The 26,607-nt window shown below is 40.4% G+C and overlaps 1 protein-coding gene across 4 annotated transcripts in view; it reads right to left on the bottom strand.

The window, feature by feature from the left end:
• Window positions 1-21,455, bottom strand: part of OGDHL (oxoglutarate dehydrogenase L) — a 48,002-nt gene extending 26,547 nt beyond the window's left edge. Inside the window, exons 1-6 of one of the 4 annotated variants that reach the window (XM_079312569.1) lie at window positions 21,367-21,455; window positions 16,864-17,098; window positions 10,783-10,956; window positions 7,468-7,570; window positions 4,143-4,258; window positions 2,276-2,430 (exon numbers count right to left, since the gene is read on the bottom strand). In XM_079312569.1, the coding sequence (XP_079168695.1) occupies window positions 2,276-2,430; window positions 4,143-4,258; window positions 7,468-7,570; window positions 10,783-10,956; window positions 16,864-17,070 (755 nt within the window). In that variant the 5' untranslated portion in view covers window positions 17,071-17,098; window positions 21,367-21,455. Of the gene's footprint in view, window positions 1-2,275; window positions 2,431-4,142; window positions 4,259-7,467; window positions 7,571-10,782; window positions 10,957-16,863; window positions 17,099-17,537; window positions 17,665-18,576; window positions 18,685-20,812; window positions 20,850-21,366 lie in introns of those variants that run through there. The other 3 variants (XM_079312572.1, XM_079312571.1, XM_079312570.1) reach the window with 3 other exon arrangements.
• Between the last annotated feature and the right edge of the window lie 5,152 nt (window positions 21,456-26,607).

The following is a 26,607-nucleotide window of genomic DNA, read 5'->3' as shown; positions in this document are numbered from 1 at the left end:
CTGACCACTGGGAAGGCAGTGTCAGCAAAGAATCTTCTATGAACTGAAGAAAATATAACAGACAATTTGTATTTTCTAATACTTGTAAAAAAAAAAACCCAGAGTAGAAAACACACCTATTCTACAGGTCTCATGCAATAGCAAGGCTTCTCAGACTGTGTGATGTAACACTTAAGAACAGGCCAAGAAGCAGGACACTGGTATCTTTGCCTCAGCTTCAGCAGCAGAATGATGTAAATCCCTGACAGCTCTAAGCTCTTTCATTCTTTAATGCATTTGGGCCCTAGGCAATGAGAGTGGTTAAAAAACACCTTTTAACAAACATTGAAAGGATTATACATTGTAGAGCTTGGAGATAGGAAAGGCAAAGAAAATAAATCTTCATGAAAGTAAGTATTGGTTACATCATCTGTGCAGTGCCTCACCTCATAACACTGCCATAATCCATTAATACTCAGCTTATTCCTCACTTAGAATCCTGACATTTGCCTCTTTACACTGAAGTGCTAAAGGCAGTGATATGAATTGTTGCCAAAAGTCTCTCCTAGCTCACCCATCAATACCATACAATCCAAGCAACAAGCCAGATCCTCAACTGAGCTATTGTGCCAGAATTCCTCAGGGAAGTCTGTGGGGCTATGCCAGTTTTTACATAAAGGGCAAGCACTGTGCCATGTGAGAGCAGGTCCCACAGGCTGAAGGAAAGCAGAGCACACGCTGATTTCTTCCTCTTTGCAGCAACAAGTCAAGCCAGTACTGGACAAGCAGCAAGTTCATTACTTGAGGCAAACTGCCATTAAGTGTGCAGAGCTGCAGTATTTCAGTCCCACCTTGCCAGTCCCCCACATGGCACTGGGAGTCACAGAGCCCCAGCCTGTGTCACTGCATGCATTCAGTACCAGTGAGGAAAACATCTGGTGGAAGATGGTTGCCCTCAGAAGGGATCCTGCCCAGATCAGGCTCCATATCATGGTCTAACATGTTTACTAATGCATCACCAAGTAGCTCAGAAACATATGGTGAGTATTTTACATTAGGAGGAGTTTAAAATTACTCTCTGTTCTATAACCTATCAGTGAAAACCACAAGGGATAAGAAAACCAACTTTAAAATTCAGTTTCAAGTACCTGAACTCTGTAGTTCTTGGAATGAAGGTATTTAAAAACAGTCTTGAGCAAAGCAATGAAAACCTGCTTTACAAAGCCACAAATCTCAAGAGGACAATCAGTTTTCCACACAACTACACTAGGTCATTTTCAAACAATAAAATAAAAAGCACTCTAAAGATAGCTGGATAGAAATTTTTGTAAAACTTTTTTTATTCCCCCTTCAGCAGACAATTAATTTGGCAGAAGATGAACATTAGGTTCCTTCATACCACTAGAAACCTCAGATCTTTCCACAGCTTAGGCAGGAATAAAAGCACAAATTCTTGTCTTAGGATAAATGGAGATGGTTTGTACTGAGGGTCTGTTAAACTTACTCAAGTCCCTTGACCATTAAGTGTAATGTTAGCTTCTGTTTAAATGAAACGTTTAATGAGACATTATAACACGGGCAAACAAAACACCTGGCAAAAATATCTTTTAATACCTCCATGAGCACTTCATTTTTAGGTCTTTGAATACAGAATCTTAACCAAAAAGTGTGCCTTTACAGATCTCTGACTCTTGTGTTTAACAAAGGACATATACACTGTTTCAGATTGTAGGGACTGAAATAAATCTTGTGTCTGAGAAGCTTGTTCCAGAAGTAAGAGGATAATTTGATCTCTGGGATTACAGTATTTCCCCACAGCCACAATGGGAGCAGTCAATAAGCTATTTCCAAATGTGCTTTCATTTATTCTACATACTAAAACTGCTGCTGCCAGGTCATGCTTCAGCACAACACATCTTGGCCCATCTCAAAATGAAAAGGGCAGAAACAGGACATACAATCAGACACCGGCATTGTTCTGACACTTCTTTTCTGAAACAGGCTACAAATTTTTAACACAAGTATATATGTTACTAGTGTGTTGAAACAACTTTTGCCTAGTTTCCCTGCTCAAGTCAATAAAAACATTGCCAGGCATGCCACTAAAGGCCTTTTAAAATAACAAAGTACTAAGTCACAACAAGGACCTGACAGATTGCCCACAGCACACACCTTCCTTTGCCATGGCAGGTTAACCACACCCACCTGACTCCAGATTTCAGAGAGACTGTCCCCCCATGCCAGCAGCTCCCAGAGCCCAGGCACAGCCAGGGAGCAGTGTCCCAGCCCATCTCACCTCATGGAGCGCACCAGCCTCGCCAGCAACGTCCTTTTATCCTCGTTGGAGAACTTCATAATTCCCGGCGTCTCAAACTTCTGGCGGATCCACTGGCACTGCTCCACATCATTGATGAACATGAACTCCAGGCCAATGTGTTGGCAGTATGTATGCTAGCAAGTGAAAACACCAACAGAGAAGCTTTTGGAGCTAGTGGGCCACAGAGAAACTAATATATTGTTAAAATTACATTCTCTGTTATTCACTCCTGAAAGCTACCTTGTCTTCTGCTTCCACAATATCTCCCCCAAAGCAATTCTATAAATGAATGAATTGTTTTACTGTATCTAGTTTTGTACAAAGTAAAATTTCAAAATTTTTAAACTGGAAAATTCTCACCTGGTGCTACACTCAAAGTAGGCCAACAAACCTGCCTGACACTGACTGGCACATTTCACCTAACTCAGTGCTGTTCTTACAGGCATAGTACACTCTTCTTTAGATGCACCAGCAAAGATTTCAAGTAATTTATCAAAATTTGTGTCTTTTATCTTTTTTAAGTGTCACCTTAAACCAAGAAATAAAGACAGTGAGAAGACAGCTATGAAGTCTAATATGTATTATCTGATAACTGTCAAGTTTCAGAAACCCAAAAACATGAAAAAAAAATCCAAGCAGCTGAGAGCAGAAAAAGGACAGGGAGAAATGCAAAGACACAGCAGAAATTTTATCTCCTTGTTAATTTTTTAGGTTCTCTTTTTCTTACATTAAAAAGAGTATTTCATTAGAAAAAAATATGTCCAAAACGCAAGTCAGCAGAAGTAAGACCTACTGTGAGTTTGGGAAAAACTATCCTCAACACAGTGTGTGCTCTCTACTGCCTTTAAGAATTTGAATGGTAACCTCTATTGAAAAATAAAAAAAATAAAAATCAAAAGCTCTAGAGAAGAGGAAAGCAGAGGGTTATCTCTCCTTAATATAAATCAGTTCCTTAAGGTTTTCAGATTTTGCAATTGATTTTATCCTTTTATTTTCACATTACAATTTTAAGGATTATTGCTAACAGATAAGCTAGAAGTGCAAAAACAAACAAAAAAACCCCAACCAAATATAGAGTTCAAATGCACAACAAAGATAATGTGGTTTAACAATTTACCATGCCTCAGCTAATTCAACATAAATGTCAAGCAGCTGGGAATATCCAACAATGACTCACTAGGCAGTCTACAAATTCATTACCACTTCTACTTGCTGCTTTGCTATTTGGAGTACTCCTCTAATGATATTTATTTCTTCAAATTAGTTTTTCTTTGAATTATTTTACCTTTGATGACTTCCTATGACATAAACCATGCCACCTGTCAGATAATGAAACTCTAGAAAAAAGACTGGGGATGGAAAACAAGGACTATCACTGTTTATAAGCTACAGCTGAGCTTTCATGAATTTGGTAGCCAGACTTCATATTTTTCCCCAAGTAAAGGTTTCACTAGAGCTGGAGACCTGAAAGCAACCACTGAATGTCCTGAGCACTGTGTGCACCAGTGTTTAATCTGTGGTACAACCTTTAAAAGATAATTTCCAAAGGCTCTACACTCCTTTTAAACAATATTAGTTCTTTCCAGAACGAGGGCTGACATTAATATTCTACCATATTTACCTCTTATACTCATCCTTAATCTACATATTTCCAACATCCAGCTAATTGCACCAGTGGTGCTGCTACCTCTAGAAACAGCAGAAAGGTTATTTTAAGTGCTGCTGGGATCCTTTAGATGCTCTGTTAATAACTGGCAGATGATAAGGGGGATTTGTGACTGACACCTGGAAACATTCCCTTTGGTCTGAGTGAAAACAACCACAAATGGAAACACGTCCCACTGACCTCCAGGCGTTTGATGATCTCTCGCAGAGACAGACTGTTCTCATTTCCTCCTATGAAGGTGGTTGTTGGCAGCTGAAAGACTTTGTCCAAATCTGTTTCATGCAAACCATAAAACCCTACAACAGGCATGTTATTGATTTGCAAAGTAGAACAGGAGACAAAAAGGAAAGCAGCATTGTTTTTTAAGCCACGGCAATTATATTTAATAAAGCACCATTAAGAAGGTACCAGATTAGAAATTGAAAGTGTGAATATTTTGAAGGTATCTATTAGTAAAATGGACTTTAGTCTGAATTTTTAAAAAACTGCTTGAATTAAATAGTCATTATTTGATTCTTTCTTAAATGCTCAGATGGAACAACTGAAATTAGAAGCATGCAAGCCTTTTTTATATTTTACCATATTAAGATATATGCAATCAATTTTCCACACTACTTCATGCAGCTCATTATTTAATAAAAAAACTGACTATCATAAGCAACAAACACAATAAGAATCCCTTCTCACCAACAGAACCAGTTGGTTGGAAGTATTTTACATTAATAGACAGAGCAAGTGAATGTACAAAGGTTCAGTAAAATGCTGTAAAAGCACTCTGGAGAATTTTCAAGGTATTTCTATTCACACTCTTCCTCTTTTTAGAGAAATTAGTTTGAAATAGCCATGTAATGACCTGAGCATCTCTAGTTCCCAGGCAGTGACCCCTTACAAAATACACAGATTTCCACACCCCTAACATCTAAAACTTGTTTTACCACATTGATCCATCTTGATTTGGACATATCTAAACTTGTTCTGGCTAAGAATATTATTTTTTAAAATATTGAAGCTAACTATTATGCAGTTTCAAAAGCCAAATGCATAACAGACAACACTGCAAGACTGGTATCAATGCAAGTTAAAGGCCTTGTATGATACAAGATATTTAGACTGGTTAAATGAAGGAAGGAAAAACAGTTTATTATAATTGTAAACAGCAAAGGTTTAACACTTATAATACACATTATCCATAGTTACAGAACCTTATATATACACTAAAACTACATATGTTCCTACACATGTAAAAATGCTTGAAAATTAAAAATAGTTTTCCCATTTTTAATTTTGAACTCTTTATCTTGGTTCCAGATAAGCTGCAGACATCCACTTTAACACAACAGTATGCACATTACTCTTAAATCAATAAGGTGCTTAAAAGTCTTCTGAAGATAAAAGCAAAACATCAAATTAAGGATGAAATAGTAACAGAATTTAAGAATTGAAGACAGGATTGCATTGCTACCACTTTTACTATACAGCACTGTAAGTAAACAACATGGGTTTTGCTTTAAAAATAATACATTTTAAAATGCTAATCTTGCTTTTATTTAAAATTTTAATAATATATTAAAATTTCAAACCTGGACTGGCCAAAAAAAAGCATAGGTAGCACTACTTCTCCTTTTTGGTATAACAGGCTTTTTCCCAGCAGGAGGGGATAGTGACACAGGAGATGACAGGGCATTTAATGTCACTTGAAACAAAGCAGTGCATTTTTTTCTTCGCTTTTGCTGACTTTCCCTCAGACTTCAAAGGCTCTTGATATTCTCTCATGCATAAACCAGAACACATACAGGAGTGATTTGGGCACACAGAACATCTGTGCTTTGTATCACAGCACATATTTACTGAAGCATCATGTTGTGTTTAAAGAGATACAACCTTACTGAAACCCTGAAAACAATTCTATACTGTGACTCATGCAGTAGGTACATCTGTAACTACCTGCAATTTTAGAAGCAACCCTCAGAAATTTCCTATCACAAGGTTTCTCAAAAAGAAACCAGAAGATGAGACAAAGAAAGTGCACAGAAAAATCAAACATTAAAATACTTTCTGTCCTGCCAGACCTTTTGTAAGCTTCCTCCTTGGAACATTCAAGGGTAGGCATTTGAGATCTTCCTCTATTTTAGCAGTGCCAAGACTGGGTTAGAAATTTTGTTTCCCCTCACAAACTGAAATCTCCTCAATTACACTCTCAAACACATCCCCTTGTCTCATTCAGAGGTCTGGCATATTTTTCAGCTGGGCATGAGGGTTTCAGTGGATGCCTTCTGACCAGTCACAACAGCCTGGACTAAATTATCTGTAGAGTTTAAAGAAATGTGTACTGATGTGCTAGTAATTACCCATGCTCCAAATTAATTCTACTTGCTCAGTAAATGTCTCATGTATTTTCTAGTAGGTACTCTTTTAATTAAAGCTGACAAACTTCAGAAAGATGACCCAACTTGTGTAAGCACCTCTCTCTTTAGTCTTAGGCATCCACTTCCTTTATATGATCAGAACTGCTTCTTTCCCTACATCAGAAATAGATAACAGAGCAGCAAAGAGACAGTAGATATGCTTACAGTAAAATCAAGCAGAGAGTGTTTTATTTACATCCTGCACTATGTTTTATGTCTGAGGGAAAAAGCTTCACACATCAAAGAAAATTTGATTCAGTGTCTTCATCAAGTAGAAAACCAGATTTTAAACAAACCAGGTAGACTGAAGAGCAGAAAAAAAAAAAAAAAATCAATCAGGTGGTTTTTTATTCAAGTAAAGAGAAGCAAAGAAATTGACCAGTGCCAATTTCTCAGACACGAGCCCTCCTAACAATGAGAAGAACCTTTGCAAAAGCAGAACCCAGTGCACTACACTCTTTCAGTAGCAAAGTGAAGTTTATATTAGAAAATATAAATACCATTTCATTATATCCACAGCTAAAGAATTCCATGCTTTCCACATTTTCTTCTGATAACTTCAAAGACACTTCTTGAAGATATACATAAGGAATAAGTATCAGACATTAAATTCCAAATTTGGTATGAAATCTACCCTAAGTTCCTCTGACCAGTGCTTTCTTTAATGGTTGGTTTCTCTTCTGACTAGCCTTCAGATTCAAACAAGTATGAACTGTAAGGCTGCAAGAGTAATTTAGATTATCAGAATGTATTGACTAGTATTAATTTCTGGTGTGGTTCAAAAATAAAATATTTAGGGGGTATATAGAGCATTTATAACAATCATTCATCAGAAGATGAATTCACAGGAACCTCACTTGTGAGTAGAAATTCCAAGGTCCTGAAGTTTGAGCTCAAAGGCTCTATGTCATAATATCAGCAAGCAGAAAAGGTAGAAGCATCCCTGAAATCTTCTGCCCATAGAGGGGAGTTGGAACCAGGTGATCTTTAAGATCTCTTCCAACCCAAGCCTTTCTATGAATCTGTGCAATGCCTTATTAAATCACCTCAGTCCAGTGACACACAAGCACTGCAAATAGGAAGGCACACAGCTTACATACCAAGTTTGTCAATTGTGGTAATAAGGTCAGATGGAATAAATGAATCCAAATCTGCATCCAGAATTCCAAGAGGATCTAGCTGAGCAACATGATGGCCACGGATCTGAAAAAGGAGGAAAGTAAGAGCAAAATGAAATCACACTAGAAGTCAAAGGAAAAAAGTCAGTAATATCTCTCCATAGTTTGTATATCAGCCATTAACCTGAACAAGCAAACACCACTAATGTGATAACAGGGTTACATATTCCCCAAGTTTTCCCATAAGAACAAAAATAAGCATTACATCACTGATTACATATATACCTCTATCAAAAATTATACATTACAACATAATCTTTATCATGCCTGACACACAATTAAACTGAGATTTCACTGAAGTTTTAGTGAAGAAGGCTACTAAAGAGTACACTCAGTCTCTGAGTAAAAGAAAGAAACTATGATGAACCTATAGATCTTACAATTTGACAACTCAGTCATTTTGTATTTTTGCCTGAATCCTCCTTTATGCACATGCAGTATATTAAAATACTAAAATATTAAAAACAGAATTGCTGACTTAAAACAGATTGGTGCTGAAGTAGTTTATATCAGCAGTGAAGGGATCACTCTTCCTGAGCTCTGCTCCACATCAGATAGCATCTGACAGCATCTGTTTTCATTAATGAAATTTCAAAATATTTGATCTGATAGAATTGATATTGAAGACACTGAAGAACACAAACTGAATGAGGAATTCAGCCAGCTTTCATAGATCACTGTGACTGGTGTCAAGGCATGCCACAAGTTGCTATAAACTAGTGAATTATCATATAACATCACTACAGAAGAAATAGCTAATTAATCACAGAGAGTCACAAATATAGAACAATTTTTAATATTACTCATGTGTGACTCTCATAAATCAAATTAACTCATTAAAAGCTTTGTATAGATTAGTATATTAATAATTTCTCCTTATAATTTTTTTTCACAACAAATTTGCATCCCTTGGGTAGAATTTCATTCACACTAGTACCCCAACATCCCTTTTTTTAAGGAAAAAAACCTAAAATTATAAAGTGCAATATTAACAGTAAAATGCATCACATAGTAATAGAATATGATTACAATGTGGTTCATCAAGAAAGGACCTGTAAAAAACATGGTTCAATTATTCTGTATTTGCTGGAGAGTTTATAACAAAATGGTTTCCAGTCATAAGAAAAAAGAAATACAGCATCTTCTTTGGAACTACCAGCCCTATAAACTCAGCCTGACTTCTGTGATTCTTTGTATCTCATGAATCACCAGTAATGAAACTCTGACAGGCCAAATGATGCCCACAGCAACATCTGTGCCATCTGACTGTTTACAGCAGCACTAAGTTTATCTGACTGGAACAAAGCAAACAATTCTGTTTCAAACATCATCAACAGCAAAGAATTCACCTCCCTAAGGTACATCTGCTCTTCAGTATTACTAGGAAGAGGAAGATGATCAGCAGGAATGCCAAAATCCAGAAAGGCAGATCAGTAAATGCTATGCCATATTATTCCAGGAACAGTTTAGTCTTTAAAAGAAACTGTTTTCCACAATATCAATACATTTTTAGCAAGTTCTACTGCTTTCATTGAATTCAGAAAATAGTAACATCTGCAAAAATCAGAGATTAACCTTGTGAATATACATACACAGAAAATTTTCACTGATTGCCACAGGAGAAAATGCAAGTACAGGCTACCAGAAACTAGACCTTGATTTCTCTGGCCTCACTTTTGTTAAGTACACACATTCCACTGAAAATCCTTCTTTCAGTGTGCCCAGTGCTCTCTGTTAGAGCAAGCAATAGATTAACTGCCTTCTCAAAGTCCAGCTCAACAGACTACAAAACAGGTTACCACAAATCCATAAAACACTGACAGGTTTGAGAAATGAAAATTCTGTATCCTTCTCCATTTCATTTCATTATCAGGGAAAGGAAGGTCACAAATTATCATACCCCTTCAACACTGAATTTAGAAGGTACTAAATACCTTTTAAAAGCAGACAGTTGCCTTAGGCAATCCTCTGTGGCTGTTTGTTGCAGACACATGGGTGCCTGCCATTTCTACAGACATTTCTGTTCCATCATTTGAAAAATACAGGGAGCAAAATGGCAATCCCTGAACTATTTTCAAGTAAATTGTATCAAAGCAGCCAAACACTCTCCATTTTTCTCTAATACTTCACCAAAATTTTACTGCAAAATTGGTTATTTTCCACTTATCTATTTCTAAGCAAATTTCACATATTCTTTATATTCACAAACATTTCTATTCTTTCACAACAACCTTCCAACTCAATGGTGAGTGCAATGTGCAATTGCAATGCAATGTGTACAAAAAAACATCTTTTAAGAAGGTTCTCCTCTATTCCTCTCGTAACACCAAACAGGATTTAAAATATTTAGGGCAGGTAGGAACAGATCTGCTCAAATCAAACTGTAGGAAACTTCTTGGGAAGTTACCAATTTAAAAAATATCTGTGAAATATTTTATTCAATACAGATCTAGGTGTATGGTTGGTTATTTGGGGGGGGGGGGGTCAAGCCTTTAATTGAAACTAAGATTTCAAATACAAGTCTAAATAAAAATATTTAAACTTGCTTTTCGTTTGAAAAACATTTAAGAAAATCCACTGTCCTATTGCCTAATTCCTTCTTCTTTTAGAGGAAAAAAAATGAAATTAGACTTAATTTATTAATTTAACAAAAGGGTTAAAAATCAGAGTGTGAAACAAAATCAATTTTGATGAACAGCTCTCTAAAAGAATCTATCAGAGTTAACCCAAATTCAGTGCTGTCAGCTTCCCAAAATGCAGTTTCTGGTTAATTCATCATTTTTCCTCTCTCTTTTTACCTATAATCCCACTCAAATCAGGAATCTCAAGATTCAGCTTAGATGTATGAGAAGGTAATTACATTCTATTCTCTCTTAAAGAATGGCAGTAACATTTAGAACTGCTGTACAAACATTCCCAGAGATGAAGGCAGATTTTCACAAACTGCCATCTCTATAAACTCCTTCCAGGTTAACTCAGATGGCCAACGTCAGGTCTGTGGGTATTCTGAATTATGAGTTTATTAAAGATCAGATGATCATCCCAGTCTGCATCCAACACTTCCATGTTTAGACACTGTGCTGGAAAGAAAAGCTCAGTCTAGTCTAGTCTAGTTCAAGGCATTTTGGATCAGAAACAAGACAACAGTTAAGACCGGAATACAAACAAGAACATAAAAAGGAAGAAGGCTGTTTGCAGAAAAGAGGCCTTCCCACACCTACCCCAAAATACACTTACTTGGTATGCTCTTATCAAGGACTGCACAGCAAGGTGGTCTTCAACAAGCTTTTCAGTCTTCCCTGGTGTGGGGGCCAGGCCATGGCTCTGCAGAAATGATGCCTTTCCTTCCTGCTGAGCTGGCAGATGGGCTGCTGGGCCAGCGTTAGCACTTCGGAAAAACACATCCCACGACTGGACACACGTACAGAGAAGAAAGAGAAATATTTACTACCTCAAACAGAAGTCTAATCCAAAGCAGCTCTTTCAAGATGCAAATGGAACCTCACTGCATTACAGTGTTAAACATCATTAACAGATAGCAAAAAAAAAAGAGCACTGTTAAGTCCCAGTCTCAGTAGCTACTGTGTGTTATATTTACACAGAACATTTTCCCTCTCATTTCTTACATCGAGCTTGCTCAGCAGAAAACTCTCCAGCACACAGATCTGTAAAGCACCTTCATGTATTATCCATTCACATAGCTCTTTTTAATTGTGCTGTTTATTCAGGCAGCCAAGAATGGGTACAGTAAAATGCTGCTGGTAAAAAGCTATCAAGCCCATAAAACAAAGAACCTTGATAAATTAAATGAATCTGTGACTTTAATGACACTTATAGAATTTATGGTACTTCAAGACACTCACTGATGATGCTAAATCAGAATCAGTCCTTAATAGCTTTTCTTGAAGAAACTTTAAAAGCAATTAAAGCTTTTTTGAGTGAGACTTTTGTTCAAAGATGCCTTCCTCACCAGCTTAGGTTACCTCACCAGCTTAGGTTACCTCACCATGAAAGAAATTACAGGCCTGGTTTCAGGTGCAAGTTACAATTTTAGAAAAGTACGTATCTCAGAAATTGAGTAAAAACTAACAAATGATCCTTTTATTTCCTCCTATGCTTTTACACAAGCTACTTCACTCACACATGCCCAAATCTTGTTTTCCTGAACTGTTTTCATTCTGATGAGTTGGTCACTGGGCCAGGTTAGAATAGTATCAGATGTTAACAGAGAGCAACAGAACGTGACAAAACATGAGACACCTCTACTCAGCAAAGAAGGAAGTCTGTGCAAAACACTTCCCTCAGCCAGCTAACCTAAGAAAACAAAAAGGAAGCTATTTAAAAACTTGCATGTCTTTGTGACTGGAATAGAAGAATTGCACGAGAAATTTCTGCAAGGCTGCAAGCCCCACAGATTTTCATTACACTTCAAAGAACCAAATGCCAGAAAAAAAGAAAAAGTAGTCCAAAGCAATTATTCTTAAAAGATTACTTAATAAATGCATTACAGAACCCACAAAAGAAACAAAATTATGTAATACAAGCATGGCATGACAAAAAAAAAAACAAAAAACTAAATCCTTTCTGTTTTCATTCCTTTGTACTGTTCATATGAAATTTCTAAAAGCTCTAAGGTGTTCAGAAAGACCACAAGAAGGGGCAGCATAAAGGAGCTACACATCACCCAGCCTTCCAAGGTCAAGTTGTGGAAGTGGGGGGATTCCCTGAACCTGTGGGTGGGAATCTCATCATTAGCATGAGGCCAAGAAACATTGCTTAAATGCACCCCTCTTACTTCTTTATTCATACAAAGCTTCATGTACAAATACAGTACACTTAATTTATCACCCTGCTTTTACACAGGCTTATCTACACATAGCCTGACTTTTATTTGCCCTGACAAATTAAGGCAGACAGATCATGTGTGGTGGCCAGTTCCACACACACTAATGAAGAATTCATTCCTCCTCCCTTCTCTTATTTATGCCTGTTTCCTATATTCTCCTTACCTTGACATCTTGGCAGCCACACTGAGATTAGAAGTCTGAATTTACATCCTATAAGTGATCTACAAGATACTATTAGTGTGACTGGATTTCAGCTTGGATTCTCTCTATACAGCTTCTTGGTCAGTTTTAAGAGCAGCATTGTTATTCCATGCCCACACAGCACCCAGTCTGAGAGTCTGGAGACCCCTGACAGTGAAAAACAATCATAACCCCTTTTAAAAACTACTAAAGTTACTTAGACTGGAGGAATTATTTGGGTAATACAGTTATAAATTTTCACTAAACATTAAATGAGGAAATTCTAAACACACATTTAGGTCCATGATATCTCTCACATTCGAGGTTTTAATAAAGAATTTGCTTTGCTTATGTTAAGGTTTATTCCTTACTTTTTCTAATGCCAAGATACATATACAATGATGATAACTATTTATTTGTAAAACTTTCATTTAAATATAAAAGTTATCACAGCACAGTCCCACAAACAACTGAATGTGCTTTAGGCAAGTGCTCTGCTGAGAAAGTTGTTAAACAGACTTGCCCAACAAGTGATCTGTTTAAGGAGAATCAGTATAGGGCCCTTTCTTCATGCAAACTCACAAATATCACAAAAATGTTTCCATCTGAAGATGCAGCCAGCTGAGACGGAATGGACCCAGACTATTTTTTCCCATCAAATTTTTGAACTTATTGATTTGTTGGACAGGCTTGACATTTAATCAGAGGGGAGGGAAAATACATCATTTGGCTACAGAAAATTAGTTTTTACTAGATCCACATCCATCAAAGCCTTTACAAATTTCTATAGTGTCTTTCAAGATTGATACCAGATTATAGTCTTCAAGTTCTGTGTATCAACGTCAGTCTCTGGCAACAGCATTTGCCATGTGACCAAACAGATAGAAAACCAACTTACTCTCACAGAAAACCTGCAGTTTCTCCACTAAATTAGTAAAGTTCTTCCAAAAAATGGCAGAGGGGGTTTATAATACAAAAATATATTTACCAAAAAAAAAAATTACTATAGCAATAAATTATACATTTTATTTCCTTCTGCCAGCAAATCTATATTGTAGTTAACCATTATTTCTCAAGTAATATAAGGTAATTCACATGATTCAGTGGCAACACCTCACTGCCACATAATAAACAGTGTTGCTATTAGAATAACCAGTAACATATGCTTTATCTTGATGGTTTGGGATTTTTTTTCCTAGTGCCATCACAATATTCATCAACTGCAGTGAGGACAGTAACACCTTAGAAGTCATACACTGAGCACCACTATATTATTTGAAAAAGAAGATTAATAAAATAAAGTCAAAGCAAAACAAACCCCCACATTTTGTCCTAGCCCATGAACAAGGAGGTGATTACAAACTCACAGCAGAGTGGCTGCACACAGGATAACATGGCAGGCATTATGTACTCCATAGCCAACCATGCAGTTTTGTAATTAATCTTGTGATAGTAATAACTGAGCCTTGTCAAGCTTCTCTCTTATGATCTATGGCCCTGACACCAAGCTTCAAGGAGAAATAATGATGCCTTTTTCAGAGGCCACATCATTTTATTCTGATTGTTGTTTTGGCCACTCTGACAATAGGAAATTCAAAAGGCAAGGAAAAGCAGGAAAACATCTGAAATGGATTTGTACAAAGAATAAAAGCTCTTTTATACACACACACATGCATATTCCTTGATATGCAACTATGATATATATAAAAAGGAGAAATTCTTAGAAACACTGCATATAGTCATTGGAATGTGACAGCCATATTTCAAACAGCTGTAAATAAGCATGTCCAGTCAAATCTTCTGAGAGGAAAATCAGTTCAGGAGACCTGATTAGTTGGACTTTTTAAGTGCAAGTGAATAGAGTATGACTTTTAAAGCCCAGGAAAAATCAAGCTCTTCTACCTAATCAAATGAGGAGGCACATCGCCTCTGAAAAGGGGTTATCTGAGAAGAAATGAAGTTATCAATGAAGAGGAAAAGGGTGTAAAAAGGAAAATGAGGAAAGAGAATGCAATGTCTAAATGCACAGCCTTGTTCTCTAGACCATGCTGGACATACTGAATAAAACAACAAAAACAAGTGGCCTGCAGAGAGCCAAATCATTAACAAAATCATAATCAACACCACTTGGCAACATCTCTTGACGTTATCTTCTAACACTTCCTCTCCTTTCCATACTTGAATAACAAATACACAACTCTACAGTCAAAAATCACAACAGAAATTTTTCTGTATTTTAAAGAAAACAGGGTGATTCCAACCCTTAACATTTTAAACTTGTTATATGAAAACTTAAACAGAACAATTTCTGACAACAAAAGTCTTGGGAAAGTATTTGCAGCTTTCAGCCAATGAAATGAGATGGTTTTCAAGAAAACAAAAATTAATTATGTTGATGAAACAAAGTAAAAATTAATTGGCATTCTTCTCCCCCTCCCCTTTTTACACAGGCTCTGAAAAACTAATAATTTAGTCAAGAATAGCTGTCATCTGTTATTTTCATCCATGTCATTCTTTCAAGCCCCATAAATAAGGGACACAGTGAATTTACTTCAGTTTATTACTGTCACAAGTTTATTAAACACAGTTAACCTAGAAAAGAATTCACAGAGTTTTATAATTGTGCTGTTTTGAGCTGGGGTAGTTAATTGTGCAATAACTAGTTTGGATTTCAAACGGGGGGTTGGCAATATAGACACTTTTTGTTATTGCTGAGCAGAGCTTACACAGTGTCAAGGCCTTTCTGCTCCTCACCCCACCAGTGAGGAGGCTGGGGGTGCACATGGAGTTGGGAGGGACACAGCCAGGACAGCTGACCCCAGCTGACCTAAGGGATATTCCAAACCACATCATGTTCAGCATGGGGAAAGAAATAGGAAGGAGGATATCTAGAGTGGTGTTTCTCTTCCCAAGTCGCCATTACATGTGGGAGCCCTGCTGACCACCTGCCTGCCCAAGTGAACTGGTGAATGAATTCCTTGTTTTGCTTTGCTTGTGCATGAAGCTTTTGCATTCCTTGTTAAACTGTCTTTATCTCCACTCACAAGTTTTTTCACTTCTATCCTGTTGATTCTTTCCCCCATTCACGCACGTGTGTGAGAAAGCACAAGTGGCTGCGTCGTTGCCAGATGCGGTTAAACCACAAAAAGAATGTGTTTGGATCACCTGGTACCCACTCCCTAGGCCACACCCTACATTCCTCTGTCAACTCATGGTGCTGATTTATTGCTTGCTGTTCAAGCCACAACCCGCATCACCTCAACAGGATCCATGATCAGGCTGCGCCTGAACTGCCAGATGAGTCGGAGGGCTTTGTGCAGGACTTTCAGCATTTCCGCCTACCCCGAGCAGCGATGGCAAGGCGCAGGTGTGCGCCCGCCCGGTTCAGCACCCTGGCCAGCTCCCGGGCGCGCCGGGCTCTGCGCTTCACTTCCTCACACTTCAGACAGATCATCAGACTTAGAACAACAACTTCTAAGTGACATTTTGATATACGTGCCTTGAGAATAAGGGAACAGACAACCAATTTGGTAAACATTTGGGGCACAATTCACATTACTTCCTGGAAAATGACTTGTCTGACTTCGAATTGATCAGACTTCTCACCAACTTCTTAAGCTACTATACATGTATCACCATAACAGAACCCTCTTTGTCAGCAGAAAGGTTGTTAAAAAATAAGTCTATGTACTTTGTCCACAATAAAGGATTTGGGTAATAGAGTTTTTAGAAAAGCAAACAAATGTCTATTGCCTGGAGAGAGAAGGAGAGACACAAAACAAAATATTTTTCAATACACTTCAGAAGAATATTCTGACAATTTCAGATTTGGCTTTAAGGTTACAAGTTCCACAATTTAATCCAAAGGCAACTGAACATTCATCTTCTTTATACAGTTTAGAAGTACCAACATCAACACATACTATTTAAATTTAGCACATTCTCTGATACAGCATTATTATAAACCAAAAAATTATTTTATTCTTGGGTCTTCTGGATGTAACTAATTACTTAACTGACTGGTAGACCAGCACTTCCATGGAGGAATAAAGTTTCAGAGGAGCTTTCTATTTCTGGTCTGGAATTCTCATTCTTTCTGCTCTGCTCACCATGCCTGTGCCTCCTCCATACTTTTATAGTTGCAATATCACATCTTACACCAATCAATAGGTGGGAAATTAATTTCATGTTTGTCATTTCACACAAGACCTTTTCCTGAACTTTTTATTAAAAAAGCAAAACAAACCTATTCCACTCCTAACCCAGCACTACAGTCAAGTTTTAGACTTACCTTATGTACGCTTTTAGGGTTTTCAAGCCATGCATAGTACATTTCCTCCACATAATTGGAATTACTCCCACTCAGGAATGGCTCTGAGGTTCCTGATGAAAAATACCGTTGGCCATGCAAAAATGCCCTTCTGGCTATATCCTGCTTTTCCAGAAGTTTAAAGCCATGCCTCTTCAGTACAGCTGCAAACAACTTCAGATGACTCATGTTTGTTTATTAGCCAGACGATCCAAGTCTATTAATAAAATAAAACCAAACTTAATCAGAAAAAGTGCCAATGAATTGCAGACACATTTCAGCCTCACAGCAAAACCCGAGGTTTCTGGCTACAAGCTGAGGCCTAGGCAGTGTGCAGTCCCAGCAGTGGGAGGCTGCTGCTCCCCAGGCACTCTCCACCTGCACCGCCTGCCCCCGGGCCAGTCCCGGAACAAACGGGCTAATCATTGACCACTCCGGAGCTCCGGGCAACCCTCTCTGTGTGGAAAGCTCTGGCCTTTTGCCCAGTCGGGCTGGGGTGGGGTCAGCAAACAGTGACACTCAGGTCCTGTGGAAAACAAAAAAAAACAAATTTCTGCCACGACTAATGGAGCTGACTAAGTAATTAGAAGCGTTAGTCAAGTGTTTATATTGATATTAGCCTTCAACCAACAGTGAAACACTGAGAAAAGGCTCACTTTAATTTGTTTTCCTAACTGGCAACATTTATCTTGTGCTTCCAATGATCTTTGTAACAAGGATAGTAGATTCCATGCAAAGTTGAATTAAGAAATTCAGTTTTCCAATTCAATTTCCCACAATAAGGGTTGAATCTTCTGAATGCTGAACACCATCAGCTCCAGTGCTAGCAAAGGGAATCAGAGCTCACCTTGAAAATAAAAAAGAACAAATGCATCTTAAAATTAGTCCTGAAATAATATAATCTTAGTGCTGAAGTTGCTCAAACTGCAAAGAAAGAGCAATAATGTGAAAAGAAATTGTTTATTTTGTTTTTATTTAAATAGTATTTGGAAAGCTACAATAACATGAAGGATAAGGTATTAATTTTCAAGAAGTAAAATTCAGATTTAACTCCAAAGTACCTCACATTTGTTTAGCTGTTCATCTGGAGAAATAATTTAGGTGGTCCAAGGCAAAACCCAAGATCTTTTGTTGCTTGGTGTGATTGAACAATTGCTAAAAACAAAAGTACTGAGCTGCCAAATTAACTTTTAAGTTTTTTTTTAAAAACAAACTGTTATTTTGAGTTATAGAAAAAAAAAATAATGTTGCCTACTACATGTTAAGATTTCTTTATCTCTAATTCAAAAATAGATACCATAAAAATTTCATAAACATGTTCTGTATAAAAATCCCATAAATTATTTTTTCATTGTTTCTCCTCTTACAGCCTTCTTTCAAAAACTAAAATACATGGTTATAAAATGCCTAATTTTCTGAGGGATAGGAATAGTTATATTTTTCAGCATAAAATTTAAAAGTTAATATTGAACTTTTAAGAAAAGAAAAAGGGATCCTACTAAACAAAACAGTATTAGAGCTTGTTCTGCTCTAGCATCACATTTTCAGCTCTATATCTATTTCAAAAGCTGATGACTTTTTTCGTAGTCACTACCTTTAATTGTATCAACCCAGCAGTGAACTATTTTTGATCATACCAGATTCCCTTGCTTACTCTATCAAGACAGATTCTGCAGCCTTTTCACTCTCACCCACCAGCAGACCTGAGCTGGAGCTCCTAAGAGCAGCAGCCATCATCCTACTGGATGTGCTAAAAAGCACTTGTCCATATTTTCCATGTGCCCAGACATATGGAAATTGCTCTTTCAAGGCAGCATCACTGAAACCAGCACCCAGTCCTTATTTAAATCTGTGAGCTCCCCAAAACCACACACTCTTCTCTCTTCACCTGGCATTTGCAGCAAACTGGTAACAGCTGGGCTACTGGTATGCTGAATCCCCACTCACCAGTGTTCTTTCCTACCAGCTTATATTCCCTTCCCACTTCACAGATTCAAAGCTTATTACAACACCTGTGTCAACACCCATCTCTGACCAGGGCTCCCAGGTAACTGGAGGAACACAAACACCATCAGAAACACAAACACCATTTTGGAAGCAGATTAAGTCCTGTAAGAGCTCAGTGACTGTAAGAGCACTGACAGAGCTCATATACTATCTGCATACATAATTCTCTGTAAGATTTAACAGCAAGTATGCATGATGTCATTTTGCAAAACTGGGTGAGACTTCAACATGTTATAACAGTAAGAACAGAGAGGTCACCATGGCACAAGTTTATGTCTGTGCCAATTCTCATAGAAATCATTGTTGCACCTACCTTATTGCATTCAAATCTCTCCCTCTGCCACATACAGTCATTCCTAAGGGATTACCTACTCTCACTTAAAGTGCTTTGTAAAGACTTGAGAGAGAAGGGAAATAGAGGAACGTTTTTCTCAGTTTATCATACTGCAGCAGCAAGCTTCTTAAGCTGGGGTAATTTTACATTTTTTCTTTATAATGTGTCTGCCTGAAGAATGTGTAGCTCTTTCTTCTAGAAGTTAGGAAAGAACACAGAATAAGATAAATATATCAGGGAGATTGGAAAATGAGTGCAAATGACATAATATATAACAGAAACAAAGAGCTTGTAAGTGGTACCAGTCACTTCCCTCTGGTTCCATTTAAATTTCAAAATGGGGTCAGAGCCATACTTCAAGCAGTAACTACTGAATATGCAATCCATAAAAGCTATGTCATTCCAGCCAGATTCAGTTGCAGATTAATCTGACTCAAAACCTCTGACTTCTTCCTAGTTTTTCCTTCTGCACACATCACTCTTCAGCACAGATGTCAGCTGTCAGCAGCTAAACAAACCAGAGACCACCAGAGTGATCACAGAGCATCCCAGCCCACTCAGCCTTGAGACTGTCAGTCAGAAATTGGCACCCAGGACAGCACACAGGAGTTAGGAAGAGCTAGAACTGTTCCACTTCACTATGTTTCCCAAACCACCCCTGAAATGAAAACAGTGATTGGAAAGGGATCAAGCTGAGCTAAGGGCAACCTACAGAATGGTATTAATTAAATCTCTACCGGAGGTCAAAAATAAGAAAGAAGCAGTGAACCACAAGAACAACCTGATATTTAATGCACCACAGCACTCTCAAAATGGTGGAAGTAGATGAAAGCCCTAAGCAGCTGAAAATTCCTGCAGCTGTTCTGTCTCAATTGACAACCAGGCTTTCACCTTGGCACTTCCACCTCTAGAAGTGCCCTAAGGTCATGGACAGTCTTGGGAATTATTCTACCCAGGTTTCTGGAGAGTCACAGAAGCATGTGGGAAACAGAGAGCAGAAACTTCTGATAACAAAGTTTTTATCCAGCTCTTTTCAAGATAACTTTCAGTATAAATACACTGCACATATGAATCAATATCCTCCCGGTATTGCCAGTGCCCTTTATTGAGTTTCTTAAAACATGTGAAGTCCTGCTGTCAATGTTAACAAATGTTCTTTATGCTCCACAGAAGTGATGGTTACAAAGTTTGGTCCATAATTGATAGAAATAGTTCTTCATTCACTACCATGGTAATTTCCCCCCATATTCTCCACACAGCTCACTCTTAAAGTTCTTTTTTAAGATTGAGTAATTCAGGTAAAACAAGGCTGACAGTGAAAAAAATGGATTAACGTGATAAAGTTTCTCCAAAAGATTATTATAGATAATTTAAATAAGAGATGTAGGGAATAATCTTATTTAATAAGGCTACTTCAGGGACACCTCCATGCACTAAATGCTTCTTTTCCCCCAGCACAGATATGCCGTGCTGTATAGAGAGCCCCAATTTTCCACACAGAAAGGAGGTTTTCCAGCAAGGTGCACGGCACGAGTCCTGGGCAATGGAGGCGTCTCGGTGCAATAGAACTTAGCGGGTTTATTACCCTACCCTGAGAGAACGCCTTCAGCGGGTGCCAGAGGGACGGCACCGCCGCGGGCTCCAGGCCACAGCAGCCCGGGGAGGGTGGGCTCTGTGCTGCGGCCCCTCCCCGCGATGCCAGGACACCGCGTCCTGCTCACCCTGCCCACCGCGGCCGGAGCCGCGGGGCTGGCACGGCGCTCCGGGCTGCGGCAGGGCTGAGGCATCACCGGAGCGGAGCCGAGCCGAGCCGAGCCGAGCCGGGCCGGGCCGAGCCGGGCCGGGCCGAGCCGGGCCGAGCCGAGCCGGGCCGAGCCGAGCCGAGCCGAGCCGGGCCGAGCCGAGCCGAGCCGGGCCGAGCCGAGCCGAGCCGAGCCGAGCCGAGCCGAGCCGAGCCGAGCCGGGCCGGGCCGAGCCGCTCCGCTCGCCCCACGCCCGCGGCCCGGCCCGGCCTGCGGCGCGGCCCCTCAGCCGCAGGGGAGAGGCCCCGCCGTGCCGGGGGCCTGCGCGGGGCACGGGCCCTGCCCCGCGGCCCGGCCCGGCCCGGCTCCGCCGCCCCCCGCCCCGCACCGGCGCGCACAGACCTGCGGCGGCTCCAGCGCATCGGCGGAGCGCGGAGGGACGGCAGGGACGGGAGGGAGCGGCGGGCGGGGGCCGCACCTGCGTCACGGGAGGCGCGCGCGCTGAGGTCACGGCGGGGCGGGGCCGCGGGCGCTGCACCGGCACCACCGCCCCGGGACACGGGACACGGGATACGGGATACGGGACACGGGACGCACCCCGGGACACGGGACACACCCCGGGATACGGGACACGGGATGCGCCCCTGGATACGGGACACGGGATACGGGATGCGCCCCGGGACACGGGACACACCCCGGGATACGGGACACGAGATGCACCCCGGGACACGGGATGCGCCCCGGGACACGGGATGCGCCCCGGGATACAGGACACACCCCGGGATACGGGACACAGCCCGGGATATGGGACACGGGATGCACCCCGGGACACGGGATGCGCCCCGGGACACGGGATGCGCCCCGGGACACGGGATGCATCCCGGGATACGGGACGCACCCCGGGGTACGGGATACGGGACACAGGACACGGGATGCACCCCGGGATACGGGACACGGGATACGGGACACACCCGGGATAGACACTGGATAGGCACGGGACACACCCCGGAACACAACCCGAAATACGGGGATAGACACGGGATAGACGCCGGACACACCCCGGGGTAGACCCCGGGATATGGGCACGCCCCGTGCCGCCCCCGGCCCCCGTGGCGTTCCCGTGCGGTCGGTGTGGCGGGGCGCGGCGGGCGCTCCCGCCCGGGGCTCTCACCGCGCGGTGACTGCGAACGGCTGAGCGAACCGTGGGCCAGCTGCGCGCACCGCTCCTGGGCGGGACAAGCTGGGCAAGGGAGATACAAAGTGTCCCAAGGACACACACGTTTGCTCTCCAAATTTTATGCATAAGGTAGACTGAATGTAGTAGACCTTGAGAAAATCATTGCATCTGACTTGCATGACAATACAATTTTAAGTGCTCCTTTGCTAGTGGAATTCTCATTTACAACTTTCATGTTCTCTTTTCTCCTGGTTGCCTTCAAATTGTATGTCTGTCCATTTTCTCTCGTTAATCAGAAATGATGTATTTTTTATTTACTTGCTCTTAATCAAGTTACAACTAAGATCAAATGCTCATACACGTATGGTAAAATTGGTATTTCGATAACTATTGGCACCACACACATTCCAACATTTGGTAACTTTCTGGGTAAGTAATAAAATAAGATTGATGGGAAAACTGGACACACCTTAAAAGGATGGAAGAGAGAAAGAGTTATAATTTGTTTGGTGCTAAGGATATAGTGCAAAAATGAGTTTACCAGGGTGAAGTGGGGAGAAATGGAAAGGGAAAACCTTAGGAAGGAACAACACAGACTTCATCTGGGGTCTTGTCACCTAACGGTCTCTCAGATTTTCTTGAGGCTTACTGGTGGATACAATTGTCGATTAGAGTAAAATTAATTTCTTCAAGAAAAAAGAACTCCTTAATCCTCACATAAACACATCAAAAACCTTATTATCATCTCAGCAGTCTTCCTGGCAGCTGTGCACCTTCAGGGCACTGCAGAGCGAGGGTGTGAATGATGCGTGCACAGGCTGGTGCTACCGTGTTCAGTGCAGGGAGCAGATGGAGCAGGGAGCCCCCGGCACAGCCCATCCCTGCTCAGCGCTCCCGGGGAGGGTGGCCCAGCGCCCCTGCAGAGGGAAATGGGTGCTGAACTCGTACCTGACGCTGGCCAGATGCTGCTTGAGCCTTCTGGCAAGTGGTGAAACATTGTCAGATGCTGCAACTACTAATTGAGTCTTAACCTTATTATGGGCAGACAGAAGCCATCTTTAGAGCAATCATGTTATGCTGACTGAACATAAATTCAATTAAAATTATAGTGAGGACAAGCAGACCTCCCCACCACTTTAGAGTGAAACCCGCATGTCAAATCTGACTGTGAATACCATTGGAGTGAACAGGACAAATTAAACGTGCCTGGATAGACACTAAGATACTACAGTATGTTTCAAGTTCTTATGTTGTTCCCAAAAGCCTCTGCTAGTTTCAAATTTATGTTATTTTTCTTTCTTTTGCTTTTTTTAAATGTTTCACACAATGAGAAGGTGTGTGCTTGAAACAGCAAGATTCTAATTTATTGGAATTTTAGCAGCTTCCAAATTCTCCAATATTTATTTGTAACTTGGCCGTCCCACCCACCTGCCCCAGGAGCTTTTGTTGTACTGAGCTATTGCCTACTGCTGCTGGTTTCTGGTGTCACTTTGTCACTAAGCTGCACCCCTGACCAGCACCTGCTTGCCACTCATCCATTTGCTCTCCAGTGAGCCCATGATAGACAATAAGCTATTTGCTCATGATTCCTTTTTGGAAAAATTGTAAGAATTCTTAAGAATTCTTATCTTTACAATTCACATTTACCTGCCCATTTATGTGTCCACTTGTATACTTACCTCTCCCTCCAGCCAGCCAAAGGGAGATCCACATTGGCTTTGCTTCCTGCTAAACCATCACACTTTGAAATTGGCTAGAATGGGAATCCATCAGCAGAATGAAAACTTCTATAAAGATTGCAATTCCCAGCACACACAGAGACAGGTGTGCCAGCTCCATAAAGAGGAAGTGTTATGTGTTAGAAAAGTTTTATACTGAATAAAATGCACAGCACAGGATAGTCACAACAGCACCCCTGTGCTGTCAGAGGTGAAATTGCCTGCTGTGCTGAAAGACACACTTCCTCACCATTATTTATTTTTATATTTTTCTTTATGTCCTGTAGTACACTAGTGTGAAATCTAACAGGTTTGCTTACTTATTTCTGCCTCATTTCTGTCTTAACTCAGACATGAGCTGGCAAAACTAGATTGAACCTGTTTAAAAAACCTAAAGTATGTTTTAACAAAACTAGAACCCAGCTGGTTTTGGAAACTCACTGTGCTGCCCACTCAGGGCACAATGTGCTTGTTGCAGGTAATGGTGCTGCACACCCCTCTAGCGCCCTGCTCCTTCACTTGGGTCTGGCATGAGGGTTTTCCTTGGCAGATCAGCAGCCACTTGCAATCAGCAGTGAGTTCCTGCAGTTAATTGCTCCACACAACTCTCTCTCCAACACAGCATGACTTCTCAGTGGGCTTGTTTTTTCAAAGGGTAATCTCATAGGAGGTGGTCTGGGTACAGGATTACTCATGGAAGGACAATCTCATTAATAGTTTCCCCTCCTGAGATAGATACATTTATGTATTTTTGGCAACTCTTCATTGTTGTTGGTAATGTAATTCCACTAGAGACAATGTTGACCAGAAGTTCTCTTTAAGCCAAGCCAGAAACTCCATTTGCCTTTATTTCTCCATGTGTTTATTACACACACAGACTACAAACTTACAGAGGTTCAAATCTAAAGCATCATCTCTTCTCAAAGCAAAGCAATTTGGAAACTGTAAAACCTGCTCTCACTTTGAGCCTAACATGGATGTCACACAGGTCATTATGTTTGTCTAACATTTAAATCTGAGACCTAAAAACCTTAGACCCCAGACCAAAAAACCACAACAAATGGCTCACTCAGTTTGCAAAGGAGAGGCTTTGGGGATTTCCCTAGAAAGACATGCCAAAACCCTTTTTAATCACCAAATAATTTATCAAGATTTCCTCCCTCTCCAGTCTTACATAAGAGATGTGTTTTAAATACATCTGACACTTCCTGCAGAAAAGTTCATATGAGGAATTCCACATGGGTTATTTCTGTTCCCTTTGCTTTCTGAAACCTTGCCTCTAAGTGTCATAAGCTTCAGTAATATCCCTGACTTCTGTGAATAAACCTGCTGTAATAAAGGAAATGTGCAGCTGCATGTCTGAGGGACAGAAAAGTCAGTCCCAGTTTCACACAGCTCCTTACTTTGGGCAGGTTAAATGTGAGGCAGCAGGGAAAGCCAGCAGCATGCTGGGCTGTGCCAACTGAAGCACAGCCAGGAGCTGGAGGGAAGCAATGACTGCCCTTTCCTCAGACACAGGGGTAACCTGGAGGAAGGGAGTTCAGCAGGAAGACAGAGCCAGCAAAGCCAGGCTCTTTACAGTGCTGCATGGCAGGAGGATAAGTGGTGAAATAGAAATGGTTCAGTCTAGACACAAGAAAAGCATTGTTCACTCAGATGTTAAAAAACATCCTAAAGGAGACCCAGAAACATGATTCCATCTTTGGAGGCATGTGGATCCATCTGAACAAAGCCCTGGACAGCCTGGTGGGACTCCAGTGTTGATTCTTCTTTGAGCCCTGGATGATTTCCAAGCTTCCTTCCAACCTGACTGAAGCACCTGATCTGTACCAGTTTCACAACAGAAATCATGTCAAACCTAGGGGTAAGCAGGGCATCATTATTTAGTCAACAGGCAAACTCATATTGACAGTTTAATCTGACTAACACCTATCTTGGGTTTACTTATCCTCTGCTCTAAAATCTCAGTCTGTGATGCTCTGGAGAAAACAGGCACAAGTACAGAGTGTTTTATTGGAAGACCAGTAACACCCAAGACTGCTCCCTGATTGATTCTGTCCAATAGATTATTTTCAAGTGATTTGATTCTCCAAACATATTTCTGGATAGAATCAAACTGCAGGAGCCCATTTGTCTGGCCACAGATCTGTTAGAGAGAGACAAGCTAGACAATAGAACTGATTGAAAATCAGAAAAACACAACTTCTACTTGGTGATTTCCCAAGCCTTTCCTAATAAACTAGCCCATTACAGCTGCAAGAACAAAATCGACTGTTGCTGTAATTATTTCTTTGATACCTCACTGTATTTTCATTAAATTCTTAGAGTAAACAATTAACTAGAGTATATACAAAGCAGCCAGTCAGTAAGATACGTAGGTTAAGGAGGAACTCTGGCATATAACATTCATTATAGCTGCCAAATAATGAATTCATGTGGAAATAAACAAGAGCACTAAACTTAATTTGTCCCACTATTTTAATGGGAGGTTAATACATTGGCAGGCAAAACAGCAAGAAGTCTTCCCACTAACTGTGGAAACAGATCACCACTGGCACTGCAAAAGAGCCTGCCAGCATTTGGCACAATGACAATGAACAAAGTGCTGACAACTGCCCACTCCTCAACCAAGAAAGAATTGAAAATATCTTCTTCTTCTTTTTTACCAGTGGATTAGGAGAAAACTGCTAGAAAATTGTTCTCAGTATTTGCAGGTGTTTCAAAAGAGAATTATAACCAAAAAAAAGA

The sequence above is a fragment of the Erithacus rubecula genome (assembly GCF_903797595.1).
Source record: "Erithacus rubecula genome assembly, chromosome: 9".
Taxonomy (NCBI): domain Eukaryota; kingdom Metazoa; phylum Chordata; class Aves; order Passeriformes; family Muscicapidae; genus Erithacus; species Erithacus rubecula.
Note: the sequence above shows the minus strand (reverse complement) of the source record. Positions and strands in the feature narration are given on the sequence as shown.